The sequence below is a fragment of the Erythrolamprus reginae genome, chromosome 1 (assembly GCF_031021105.1).
Source record: "Erythrolamprus reginae isolate rEryReg1 chromosome 1, rEryReg1.hap1, whole genome shotgun sequence".
Classification (NCBI taxonomy): Eukaryota; Metazoa; Chordata; class Lepidosauria; order Squamata; family Dipsadidae; genus Erythrolamprus; species Erythrolamprus reginae.
In genome coordinates this window covers 299,195,712-299,210,263 of record NC_091950.1, presented here as the reverse complement: position 1 = coordinate 299,210,263, position 14,552 = coordinate 299,195,712, and the positions used below count along the sequence as shown (strand labels likewise).

The window sequence follows — 14,552 nt, the reverse complement described above, 5'->3', positions numbered from 1 at the left end:
ACAGGATTATATATCTACAATGAATTCTGATAAAACAAGTAATGATATCTGAAATAAGAGACTTTAACTAAAATTCAGGAAATTACTTTGTGAACAAGTTGATTTTACATATATATTATACACGCACCCACTCATTATGTATGTGCACATACTTCAATACTAGCCATAGATAGGGTCACTCCTCATATGATCCAAATGGACTGATTTTATGAGTATTTGATAAAATAAACATTCCCTTGCAAACTGGGATTGTAGTCTGTCTCTCTCTCCCCCACCCTCGCTCTCTCCCTCCCTCCCTCCCTCCCCCCTTCCCTCTGTAATCAGATTCAGATTTCTTGGAAATGTGTTTTAGCCCTCATACATTTTTATCAAGATCTGTTCTTGGTGCTTTACTGATTAATGTCTAGACCTCAGAGACTTTGGATATGCTACTTTCTGCTTATTACTTTGAGATGAACCCACTTTCCGTGGTGAATATTGCCTCGGTGGTGCAGCTCTTGGGGGGCAGGATTAGGGGATCCCGAGTAGATCCATTTTATTTATTTATTTTATTTCGGTGGTGCAGTGGTTAGAGTGCAGTACTGCAAGCTATTTCTGTTGATCACCGGCTGTCAGCAGTTTGGCAGAAAGCTCCAGGTTGACTCAGCCTTCCATCCTTCCAAGTTCGGTAAAATGAGGACCCAGATTGTTTGGGGCAATATGCTTATATACTCTCTGTAAACCCCTTAGAGAGGGCTGCAAAGCACTGTGCAGCGGTATATAAGTCTAAATGCTATTGCTAATGCTATATGCTTGTTTTACCCCCTTGTATGATGCACAGGAGCTATAAAGAAAATGTGGTTATGCTTCTCAAACACATGTTTCTTCCCTTCTTCCTTTATGTCTTTGACAGCAGTTGCACTACAGAGAGTGTATAATGGTGCTTTCTGCTTTGAGGAGACTGGAAAAGGTGCTTTTCAAAAATGTCAACACTAAAACATTCTGAAGAACAGCATCAAATACAATTGTGTGGCTGAATATGTGAGTTGTCATTTGTGTAATGCTATAGCAAACAACATTTAGAAATTTATTTCACGGTGTATATTCTATGTTTTTTTACTTGCGTCCTATATATAGAGGTCAAGATTTCAATTACAATACAGTTATGGAGACTTTGTATATCAATGTCAGAATAACAACTATGGTTTAAAGTAGTGTCAGTAGTGAGAGTAGAGCTGTCTGTTTTTGTAAGTGACATCTTGATGCTCTGTAATTTAAGGAATTGCTTTTCAAAAACCATCTGCATGATTTATACCACGTAAGCTGTTTTTTCCCCCCTGATGCCAAGATACTAGAGTAGCACACTGTGTAATGAAGAAACACTTTTTGAAAAATAAGTGATTAAGAAACCTGGTACTATTCACATATTTTAGATTTAAACTCCCAATTGTTGGTCAATGGCAAAGCAATTGAATTGTGAGACCTGTCATTCAAAACAGCTGCATAGCACCAAGTTACTATCCAGAATTAGAGCTCCTCTCCCATTTAAAACACAAGAGTGTAAATGTATATATAAACAAGTGTCAAAAACCAAATGTGAGACTTCCTCATCTCATTCTCTACACTTGACTTTAAAAATAAATAAATAAATGAAGGGAACTCACTTCAGAAGGTTTTGCAACCTCCTTTTCATCAACATATTTTGCCCAAGGTCCCAGGAAGCCATCGATATTAGATGCATCATTCTCTTTGAATTTTTTCCTTTTCTCTGTTTTCTTTTGTCCTGTTTCAAACACTGTTAAACCTATGACACAATAGCAAAATATTATGTCCAGGTCTGAAAACAATTCTTACTTTAAGGATGACAGAATAGTCTTCCGCTTCCTGAAATATATTGATCCTTTCATACAAAATCAAGTTCGATTTGTAGACAACACGTTCACAATAATTCCTGTTTCATACTCATACATAACCAATAAAACTCCAAATAGTTTTGCCAAGGTTTGTAGCGATGACTTTTAAAGCATACATTACTTCTACTGCCAAGCTATGCTGTGATTAGGTTCCATATTAGTTTTCTCCTTGTAGCGCATTTATCACATTAAGAGTTAACTGAATAAAGATTCTCAGAAAAAGTGATAACTACCTACAAGGCAATACTTATTTCAGAAATGTTATCACTTGCCCAGAAAAAAAAGATAAGAAGAGGTTAATCCCCAGCCCAAAATACTTTTTGAAGGCACCCAAGATTTTCTTCAAAATTTTAAAACATATCTGAACCATTCAAGTCACAACTCTGTCGTGAACATGTTTTCTCGTCCATCAAACAGTGATGGTTCACACATTGCTTAATTGTTTTAGTTTGTGAATACAAGAATACAGAAGAAAAGATAATAATGAAATCAAGAATAAAAATATGTCTGGTATTCCTTTACCTTGATTTTTTTCTGCTTCTTCTACAGATCCAATATATTTAGTAGGTACTTCATAATTGTCAATGGAAGGGTCTAGTGCATATCCTGTGGGATCAAATTGTTTTAAAATCATTCTTCATTAAAGTATTTTGACTGTCACAATTTTAATTGATATTATCAAAACAAACAAAACAAAAATGTTTGTCCTTAGCTCACCTCTGACACACATTTTTAACAAAAATATTTACAAATTATCAACAGATTTTATGAATTTTCAAATCTTTTGATGCTACGCCATAAAAAAAGACAATTATAATGACTTTGCATATGGGATGCATAAATTAGGGTTTAACAAAAATCAGATAAAATAACTATGCTTAAAAATGCTATTTATAATAAGCCTTGTAATCTTTTGCTGTTAAGAATCTATAATAACCTATTTATTTAAGATGATGGATGATAGATATGTCCCTAGGATTCTGTAATATCTCTTGCACTTCAAATGTTCCAAAAGTAAGGATATTTCCATGGTGATTGATTGAATGATTGAACAAAATACCTGTTTCGTCTTAAAAATGCTTTAAAAAAAATAAATGGCAGGATTCCAATCACAATCATCTATTCACACCACAAAGTGTGAATTGTAACATTAATCAAAAGTAAGGGATCATGCCACCAGATTGATGTGCCCCTCCTGTCAGCACATATTTAAACAGAAATATCATTTTCAGTGATTGGGTATTGCTTCAGAGCATGAATCACAGTTACCATGAAATCAAGACTGAATCTTTTTGCATTCCACTTCATACCCTTTATACAGTTGGATGAGCACTCTTTGAATGATTTTCAAGATAAACTATCCATTTAACTGTCATTATATCCATTCTACATTAATTGACTTGCTAATCATGAGATACATGCATGTGGGATAATTGAAAAAAAAAGATGATTGCAAACCACTCCAATTTGCATCTCCTCAAATGGCCTCTGGTGAAATCTGGCCATGTTGGTAAATTGATTTTTAGGATATTAAGGATAGAAATTAGAATGGTTTGCTTCTTAGAGGTTTCTCATTCTTATGTTTTCCTTAATTCACCCACAATTAATGATGGGCTAAAATGTAGCCTTGCTTCTTCTTCTGACGTCCTTACCTTATTAGGGATTTAAATAATGAACCTCCCATTAATCAGGCCAAAACTAAAACCTCTATCATCATCTATCAACCGAAATCTTACTAACTAAATTTCCTCAACAAATATCACCTTCCTGTCTTTGGAATAGCAAATACAAGCAGTTTTATTTGTATCTTCTTTCAGTGGCTTAAAATAATTTCTGTCTGAATACATAATTGTCAAAGCATGCTCTGATGCTCTCAGAGATAAATTAACATACTCACAAGAAGCAAAGTGCAAAGGACAAGGGGAAATTGAAGCTCAGGTCTCTTTTCCTTCTCTGACTACCACCTACAATATTCCATTTTACAATCCACGGTGCTCCACAAAGATAAGCCTGGAAGACAGCCCAGGATTTGGGTGAATCAAATGTATTAGCTCCTGCTGTTTCTTGCTGCCAACATTCTAGTTTATTTTATTAGCTTGATGTTAACTGAACAATGATGCCTTTGTCCAATTCTTGAAAAATTTAGGTAGGAGCACATTCCTGTGCAGAGAAGCTTGGATTCTTGGAGACAGAGGAGATGCCTTCTCTAACTCCTAGCATTTGGCAAATTCTTTGATCGTCAGTGTACATGGAGACACTCTTTGCTACTGCTGAAAACTGAGAAAACAAATTGCTAGACTATTGCTTAGCTTGCCTTGAGAGTAATATTAAACTGTTTACCTCCAGACAATATAAATGTTAATGTTAAGTAGTATGTAAATATGTATCTGAGAAACTATACAGATTGAACACACATTCTACACAACCTGCTATTCTTTCTCTTTCATTTACAAACATCACAATAAAATGAATACTAAAATATTTCAAGCTTCACAGATAATCAACTTGCGTTGATTTATTTACTTTACTATACAGAATAGTAAACCTGAAGGAGGGAAAAGAAATTCTCCAAAATGAATTAGGCATCAAGAAATATTTATTTGAAGTTCCTATATATTTTCTAAACTGATCTCTTAGCTTTCAGTGAATAGGTCTTTCTCTCTACCTCCAGACAATGCTATGGATTGACCTTGGATCTAGAATGCGGGCTATGAATTCTACAAGATATTTTCCAAAATAAAGAGGGATTCTTTTCATTTGTGGTATAGAATTTGTCATTCCTTGTGGTATTTGTTGTATTTATTAACTATTCCATAAAAATGACCAGAGACATTAGTCTTATGGAATGGCTATAAATACTGACTCCCTCCCAAAAAAGAACAATGACTTTTAAGAACAGGGACTCTTAGTATATATCATTATGGAAACATCCGATTTGCAGAGTTTTTATAAATTGATTCCCTCAAAATGCACTGGAATCAAATTTTCTCTATACCTGATCTTAAGCTCTGGAATGTACTTCCTATTGAATTGAGGAAATCAATGTTCTGAAAGATTGGCTTTTCAAAAGTATGTTTAAACAAAGTTTAATTGCTGTTGATATAAACTATTATATTTTATTATTATTTTAATATGACAATTATGTATTCAGACATAAATTATTCTAAGCCACTAAAAGAAACATAGAAACATAGAAGACTGACGGCAGAAAAAGACCCCATGGTCCATCTAGTCTGCCCTTTTACTATTTCCTGTATTTTATCTTACAATGGATATATGTTTATCCCAGGCATGTTTAAATTCGGTTACTGTGGATTTACCAACCACGTCTGCTGGAAGTTTGTTCCAAAGATACTGGATAGCAAATAAAATTGCTTGTATTTGCTATTCCAAGAACAGGAAGGTGAAATTTGTTGAGGAAATTCAGTTAGTAAGATTTGTGTTGACAAACAATGATAAAACGATAAAATGAGCTGGGGTGGCGCAGCAGGTAGAGTGCTGTACTGCAGGCCACTGAAGCTGACTGTAGATCTGTAGGTCAGCGGTTCAGATCTCATCACCGGCTCAAGGTTGACTCAGCCTTCCATCCTTCTGTGGTGGGTAAAATGAGGACCCGGATTGTGGGGGCAATAGCCTAGCTCTGTTAAAAAGTGCTATTGTTAACATGTTGTAAGCGCCCTGAGTCTAAGGAGAAGGGCGGCATAAAAATCAAACAATCAAACAAACAAATAAACAAATAAACAAACAAACAAACAAATAAATAAAACAAGAGCAGTGTTTCAGTTTTGGCATGATTGATAGGAGATTCATTATTGAAGTCATTATTAAGATAAGGCTGTACTAACTACAGTGGTACCTCTACTTACGAACTTAATTCATTCTATGACCAGGTTCTTAAATAGAAAAGTTTGTAAGAAGAAGCAATTTTTCCCACAGGAATCAATGTAAAAAGCAAACAATGCGTGTGATTGGGGAAACCACAGGAAGGGTGGAGGCCCTGTTTCCTCCCAGGAGATTCCTAGAGAGGCCCCATGGAGGCTTCTCCCTGCCTTTTCTGGTTACAGTTTTGGAGCTTGGGTTGGTAAGTGGAAAATGGTTCTTGAGAAGAGGCAAAAAAATCTTGAACACCCGGTCCTTATCTAGAAAAGTTCATAAGTAAAGATGTTCGTAGGTAGAGGTACCACTGTATATACAACCCTACTGCTATATTAACTATGATCCTGGTTACTTTCAAGTTATGCTGAAATTTGGATGGAAACGATACGCTTACAATAATTTGTTCAATAAGTGGTACAAAAGTGAACATTTACAATCCAATAAGAAATGTTACATTTATTTCATCATCTTTTCTACACAATGAAGATTATTGCAGACATGTTGCAGAGCTGTATATATTGTCAGCAGTATTTCAACATCGATTAACTACCTTACTCTTTCAGGAATTGTATAACTAATATTAATATTATAAAAGCTTTCATAAAATAGGTGAATAGAAAATTCAATTAGACAAACAATTCAAACCTAGATGTTTTCTGAATATTTTCCAAATAAAAATAAAGTCACTTACTACTTGCCAAAAAGACCAAGGGCATATGGACACAATTTATTTTTAAAGCTTGGGAGGTTCTGAGAAGTTTGGAGGTACAGTGATACCTCGTCTTACAAATGCCTCGTCATGCAAACTTTTCGAGATACAAACCCGGGGTTTAAGATTTTTTTGCCTGTTCTTCCAAACTATTTTCACCTTACAAACCCAAGCCGCCGCCACTGGGATGCCCCGCCTCCAGACTTCTGTTGCCAGCGAAGCGCCCGTTTTTGCACTGCTGGGATTCTCCTGAGGCTACCCTCCATGGGAAACACCACCTCCGGACTTCCGTGTTTTTTCCATGCTGCAGGGGAATCCCAGCAGTGCAAAAACGGGTGCTTCGTCTGGCAAAAGGGGTGAGTTTTGGGCTTGCACGCATTAATGGCTTTTCCATTGATCCCTATGGGAAACATTGTTTCGTCTTACAAACTTTTCACCTTACAAACCTCGTCCCGGAACCAATTAAGTTCGTAAGCTGAGGTATCACTGTATATTAGAGCATGGCATTAATAAGCATAACAAATTTTAATTGGTTCGAGTATAAAGAAACATACACATATATTACCATAAGTTGCAAAAGTTCTTCTCTGTTGTTCAAACATGAAATCATTAATATGTGCCGGTTCCGTATATCCAGAAAGCATGTTTCTGGGAGCGGCCATCTGTTGAGTCCTAAATGGATTGACTGGCCCAAACTGTGTTAAAAATAGTATAATAAAATGTTTAGTAAGATTTGCTCCACATATGACTTTTTATTTACAAAGCTATCCATGTTGAAATATTTATTACATTAGTGTCTTATTTTACGCTCAAAGAACTTGGCGCAGCATACATGAGTCTATCCTCACAACAATTTACTATAATGATTGCCTATGATCATTACTGAACTTTCACAAGTGGGCATTTGAACCTCAGATTGAACAATCTAAAATTAGTTTTGTAGACAATGGGTTGGAAGCTTCTAGGCATTACTGAATTCAGATAAGCTGCAAATTCAGCAGATTTGTTTATTGGTCATAGAAGACCTGACATTTAGTCTGTTATCAGGCGGATCACCATTGCCTATACTGCTAAGGTTTAGTATGGAAAAGGCAGACAACTACGTGAGTACCTATTAATGTGAGGATCAAAAATCAAACCTTTGCAATGGTTTCCAAATTTATATATAGAAACCTACCATCTCACATAAGCAAAGTTGTTACATGTAATTCAGTAGTGGGTTCTAAAACCCTTTACTACCAGTTTGTGTGCGCATAATGCATCTGCACATGCGCAGAAGCACCTTGGGTGGGTGGGCGGAGCCTCCAGCAATATCGGTTGTTAGAACTGGGAGCAACTCACCGCTGATGTGATCAGCATGTTTTATGCAGTAATGATGACTGCTAAATAATCAAGTATGAAAGTGGAAATGGAGTCAATAATCTCACTTTCAGAATTCTTACAGTACAATATGCAAATTGTAGATGATCAAATTATATTAAAAACCATAGTTCAATAATAAGATTCTCCCTCATTCTGAGAATTTTTATCCAAAACAGCAGCATCGAGAAAGTTAAACAGCAGATAGATGCAAAAATATTCAATTCACTCAAATAAAGGTAAAAGGTTTGAAAGCGTATTAAGACCAAAAATCCCCCCTCCAATTTATTCTTAACCACTCTGTAGCATTAAGAGTTGCTAAATATTATTCCTAGTACATCGCACATTCTCTAACAATGTTCCAACACCTACAAATTGCAGTACTTTATAGCTAGGCATAATTGCTATCAAGCCAGGGAAGAATTCATTGTATGTTATCTATGAGCTATCTCAGAGTTTTATTCTCTATGTCTTTCCTATTTTTGCGTCAATAGGATGGTCTGAAACAAGATGGCTGTGCTGCCTTCTGTACTGTACAATGATTTTTTCCCCACATTAGCTAAGTTAAAAATTCTGCTGAAAGCTTCAACTGATCCCCCCCCCCCCCCCCCGTGAACCATGCTGAGACATAACACATTTTACAATACCTTCAACACTCTTGGTGATAGATCACTCCAAGAGAGAAACAGAATCTGCAAAAGCTACCACATTCCCTTCATTTAGATTTCCATTCTTAACCATTCTGAATCCAACCCTATCTGACTTCAATATTTAATTGACCGCATGGTAACTTTTAAATTGCAAATTATCTTCATGTCAGAGCTAAGATACTATATTCACTGTTGCTTTCTGTTTATGCAATGGCAATCTTTTTCATACTAGCCTACTACCCCTATTGTGTGCATCTAAATCAGTTCTGAAAAGCCCTTTATCCACCAGAGACAGGCATATATGTCTGCAGATAAGAATCTGGTTATAATATATTCCATTCTATTAAATCTGTGCACTGTTTCAAGGAAGGAATTCAGGGAGAAAATCCAGCAATAACTGAGTGCAAAAGCACTGAGTAGATGAAAGGTATATATTCCTCATACATTAACTACAGCTGTTATATAAGGCTGTTATTCTACCCGCAGAGATGTCCACTATATGAATCTTAAGCCATCTGACAAAAAAGTCAAAACTGCAATACTTAATGAGATTCATTTCATGTATTATTTCCTCATCCTCCAGAGAGATCAGACATGTTTTGCATCTCGTATCATTCCCTTGCTCCCTCATATTTAAATCTATGAGATAACAGATATTCTTAACCAGGAAAATCATAACAATTTTTTGTACATTTTACAATCTGCGGAGGGGCGGCATACAAATCCAATAAATAAATAAATAAATAAATAAATAAATAAATAAACATATATTTTTCATATTGTTTACTCTTGGGAATACAGATCACCAATATCACAAAAAATGCATTAAGAGTACCCCAAAAAATAACATTTTGAGTTTTGACAGCCATATTTTCACAACCGATAGCTGTTTACATTAAGACAAATTAAATAGTATACAAATAGTCTTGACTTTCAACCATAACTTGCCCAGAATTAAGGTTGCGCTGGTGATTAAGTAAATCATCATGTGATTTATGTCCAATTTTATGATCTTTTATATGAAGGTCATTAAGTAAATCTAGTGATTGTTAAGCAAACCCACTGTCCATAAGTGAACAATGGTTTCCGGCAAAAAATGTCACAAATCATATTCATTTGACTGCAGGATACTGCAAATACCCCCAAACTTCAATCATATGACTGCACCCTCACCCCAGGTCAGAATTTCAAATCCTGTTTATAAGTACCTTTTGGAGGTTCACCATAACTTCAAACTATCACTGAGTGACTAGTTATAAGTCAAGGATTACCTACACTTACAGCAGCTGCTTTTCCCTGGAGGAAATATTTTTCCGAGGAATGTTCAAATTTATAATTTTTTAAAAAAAATATTCTGGGTGTTTGAAAGCTTTTACAAATTAGAAATTTGTATTCACTTTTTCTTTCTGTACTTTTAATTTAACTACAAAATTTCCTTTTTTAAAAAGGATTTAAGAAGAAAAAATATTGCAAGTATAGGGAACACTGCTGCTTTTTGCCAGTAAATATTATTATTATTATTATTATTATTATTATTATTATTATTATTATTATTATTGCCAGAATTTTATCATTACAAAAATATGGCATTTATGAAACTCACAAAAACATGTTAAATATGAACATTTGTTACACATCTCTTCAATGCAACACTTTGATGCAATTCCTAACTGATCACGCCAAAACTCCTTGAGAATTAACAATGCTTTCTCATCCTTTGATAACATTAGTATTCTTCAAGAGTACAGATCTAGCATTTAATCGATAAAATGATAAAGATAAAAAAGAGAGTCCCCAATACTCCACTGTGTAATTTGATAAATGTGAAGAAGTAAAAGTAACATCTGGCTATGAGATTACAAAGCAATGAATAAGATCATTCTTTCCCCCACATATTGCCTACTATTTCCAAGTGAAAAGTGAAATAACTAGAGTATTATAAACAGACCAGATGTATTTTATATACACGAACTCCATTATTTAGCTTTATTATTTCCAGTTTTAAGGAACAGTATTATAGAAAACAAGAAACAAATAAAATCTGCAGAAAAATGGTCTCGGGGGAGATATGGTAGCAATCTTTAGATATTCAAAAGTCTGCTATACATAGGAGGAATACACTTGGTCTCTGTTGCTCCAAAAAGTTACTACCAATACCAGTGGACTGAAACTGCATGAAAGTAGATTCAAGCTGGATATTGGGGCAAATTTCCTGATAGTAAGGCTGTCAATCAGCATCATAGGTTGCCTGAATATGTGGCATGTTCTCTTTCACTGGAGGTTTTCAAACAGAGGCTGGATTGCTGTCCAAAATATTTAAGAATCTTACACCAAGCAGGTATTTGAATTGGATGATTTCTCAGGTACCTTTCAACTATATGCTTTTATGAAATGTTTTTGTATTCTAATTGTCTGAAATTTCAGTTAGAAAAAAATATTTTTAGGAGAAAGATTTTCCAGTTTCATATTTCAAGCTCTTTATTAAATACTGTAATTATTTTTATTATTCATTTTGGTGTGGGCATTTAGCGTACTGAGCAGTGATAAAACAAAGTTCTAATTTCCAGGCTCTATTTTAAAATTATAGGTGTTTCTTCAACTATTTTCTGGTTGAAGAAGGTATCAATCATATTTAAAATACAATAGGTGATATTGCAAAACTGTACATACAGTATGTCACAGAAGTGAGTACACCCCATCACATTTTGTAAATATTTAAGAATTTCTTTTCATGTGACAACACTGATGAAATGACACTTGGCTACAATGTAAAGTAGTGAGTATACAGCTTGTATAACAGTCTGAATGTGCTGTCCCCTCAAAATTACGCAACACACAGCCATTAATGTCTAAACTGCTGGCAAACAAGAGTACACCTCTAAGTGCTAATGTCCAAATGGGCCCCAAAGTGTCAATATTTTGTGTGGCCACCATTGTTTTCCAGTACTGACTTAACTCTCTTGGGCATAGAGTACATAGGTTGCCAGTGGAGTTCTCTTCTATTCCTCCATGATGTCACGAAGCTGGTGAATGTTAAGAGACCTTGCACACCTCCACCTTCCATTTCAAGATGCCCAACAGATGCTCAATAGGGTTAGGTTTGGAGACGTGTTTGGCCAGTCCATCACCTTTACCCTCAGCTTCTTTAGCAAGGCAGTAGTCATTTTGGACGTGTTCGGGGGGAGGGGGGGTTTGTTTGTCATGTTAGAATACTGTCCTGCGGCCCAGTCTCTGAAGGGAGGGGATCAAGCTCTGCTTCACACTACATGTTTGCATTCATGGTTCCCCAAATGAACTGTAGCTCCCCAGTGCCAGCAGCACTCATGCAGCCCCAGACCACGACATTTCCAAAACCATGCTTGACTGTAGGGAAGACAAACTTGTCTTTGTATTCTTTACCTGGTTGCTGCCCCACACGTTTGACACCATCTGAACAAAATAAGTGCATCTTGGTCTCGTCGGATCACAGGATATGGTTCCAGAAGTCCATGTCCTTAGTCTGCTTGTTTGCAGCAAACCATTTGTGGGCTTTCTTGTGCATCATCTTTAGAAGAGGCTTCCTTCTGGGTTGACAGCACTGCAGACCTATTTGTTGCAGCGTGCAGTGTATAGTCTGAACACTGACAGGCTGACCCCCCCACTCCTTCAACCTCTGCAGCAATGCTGGCAACACCATACAAGGGTCGCCCAGAAATTAATGCATCAATTTTTTTCTTCGACAATTATTTATTGAACACAATGAAGCTTACACACAAGAAAGAATGATGTGTCTTCTACACTCCCTATTTTTCCATGTAATCTCCATCCTGTTCTATGGCCTTCCTCCAGCGAGACACAAGGGCGTGTATGCCCTGTCGGTACCACTCTTCGTTCTGGTTACGAAGCCATTTCTGCACTGTGCGAATCGTCTCTTCGTCATCCTCAAAATGTCTTCTGCGAATGGCATCCGTTAACGGCCCAAACAAGTGGAAGTCTGAGGGAACAAACATTTGTGAATGTTCCCAACAGTTTCTTTCTCTGCAGTGAGAAATTCATTGACAGCACGCTGCTTGTAATGTACATCACTTACAGACGCCATTTTGAAACACTGCTGCAGCTACGCTATCTGTCTGAAGAAACGCAAAATTTACACATGCACTCCTGACAATTAAAATAATGTATATCTAAAGTTTCACATTTGTACCATTACTGTAGGCTGAGAAAAAAATGTGGTGCATTACTTTCTGGGTGACCCTTGTACATTTATTTTCTAAAGCCAATCTCTGGATATGACGTTGAGCATGGGCACTCAACCTCTTTGGTTTGCCATAAGGAGGCCTGTTCTGAGTGGAATCTGTCCTGTTAAACCACTGTATGGTCTTGACCACCAGGCTGCACCTTAGTTTCAGGATCTTGGCAATCTTCTTGGCTATGTGTTGTGTAGTTTTGACGGGACATCACATTTACATGGTTATACAAGCTGTATACTCACTACTTTACATTGTACCCATGTCATTTCATCAGTGTTGTCACATAAAAAGATATACTTAAATATTTACAAAATACTCACTTCTGTGACATACCTTATATTACTTAATAATTTACAGTATTTTTCCACATCTTATTGAACAATATCAGCTAATAGTATGAAGCTTAAGAAGTCATAGTTCATCTCTACACTTGTGCTGCTGAGATTGCAGCTAAAATATTGTATGTAATTCTTCCCACTGCATTTTTTAAAAAACCCCACAAACTGTAGCATGCCCAAAGGACAGGTGATAAGGAGCTGGAAAGAAAACGTATAAGAACAGTTGGAGCTGTGAGTTTGGATAAGGGAAGAAAGAGGTGGAGAGAGAAATATGACAATGTCTTTAATTATCTGAACAACTGTCATGGAAGAAATGGGGCAGAATTGTTCAGAGTAGCTTCAGAAACCAGGAAAGAATCAATGGGTTTAAACTACACAGAAGAGGATTTTGGTTAGATAAATACACACATGAAATGCTAATGGTCAGAACCTTTATACAATAAAATATTCTAAAAATTGTATGCTGAATAATAGGATGTAACAACAAATTCCTTCACTGGGTAGGATTGGACTAGATCAGAGGTATCAAACTCTTGTCATCACTGTGGCGTCATGTGACGTATTGCAACTTTTCCCCACTTCACTAAACTAGGCATGGGCGTGGCTAGTGTGTGACACATCTGGTCCATGGCCCACGAGTTTAACTAGATGATATCCAAACCACCTTCTAACCTTTACATCTATGATTTTATGATAAATTGAAAGCAATTCACATTAAAAAGCTAATTTTCTTACCTCTGGTGCAAACATGGTGTCGTACTTTGGGTTATATTGGACTTCCTTGGTGGCTGGATCAAGATGAATCCCTGTTTCCACATCTTCCTGGAAAATTAAACATAGTTGTAATGGACAAACTTCCCAAATAGTAAATCTATATTAGCTTGATTAGAAAATTCTATTTCAAGATCCCTAAGATCTTACGTTACTTTGGGATATGACACAATCAGAACAACTTTTATATACACTTCCTATAAAACTGGCATCTGAAAAGCCTTATACTGTATATGTATTTTTTTTGCAGTAGGACTTTCCTAGATTATGATAACAGTTAATTCACCATAGTCTACTTGCCAATAGAATATATTTGATCAAGATTGAATTGGGGAGTCTTTAGTGCTGCTCTTTGAACTTACCATACTTAACTGAACCATACTATAACTTTATCATACTTAACTATAACCAACTTAGCCATAGTTTTAATTGGGAAACTGTGAGCATCTGAGACCAAATTTAATTAAAAAATGCTTGGAAATTCCTGGAACCTTATGGTACCCATCAACCGGTGCACAGTGAAATAATATTAACTTCATTTAAAAGAAGACATTTCGCTTCTCATTCAAGAAGCTTATTGGATGAGAAACGAAATGTCTTCAAAGAAAAACCAGAAAGTCCAGTTGTTTCTTGAAAAAGCACTTTTGGGACAACCATGACTTGGATGACTGATAATCTCCACAGACATCCATTCAAAACAGACAATAAAAAAGCTAAAAATAATCAGA

At 36.0% G+C, this 14,552-nt stretch overlaps 1 protein-coding gene across 5 annotated transcripts in view; it reads right to left on the bottom strand.

The window, feature by feature from the left end:
- CDC40 (cell division cycle 40) overlaps positions 1-14,552 on the bottom strand; it is a 49,111-nt gene that overhangs the window by 18,891 nt on the left and 15,668 nt on the right. For all 5 annotated transcript variants that reach the window (XM_070733364.1, XM_070733363.1, XM_070733365.1 and 2 more), the window contains 4 exons: positions 13,789-13,875; positions 7,043-7,172; positions 2,415-2,498; positions 1,644-1,783 (listed from right to left, as the gene is read on the bottom strand). In XM_070733364.1, coding sequence (XP_070589465.1) covers positions 1,644-1,783; positions 2,415-2,498; positions 7,043-7,172; positions 13,789-13,875 — 441 coding nt within the window. The remainder of the gene's footprint in view (positions 1-1,643; positions 1,784-2,414; positions 2,499-7,042; positions 7,173-13,788; positions 13,876-14,552) is intronic.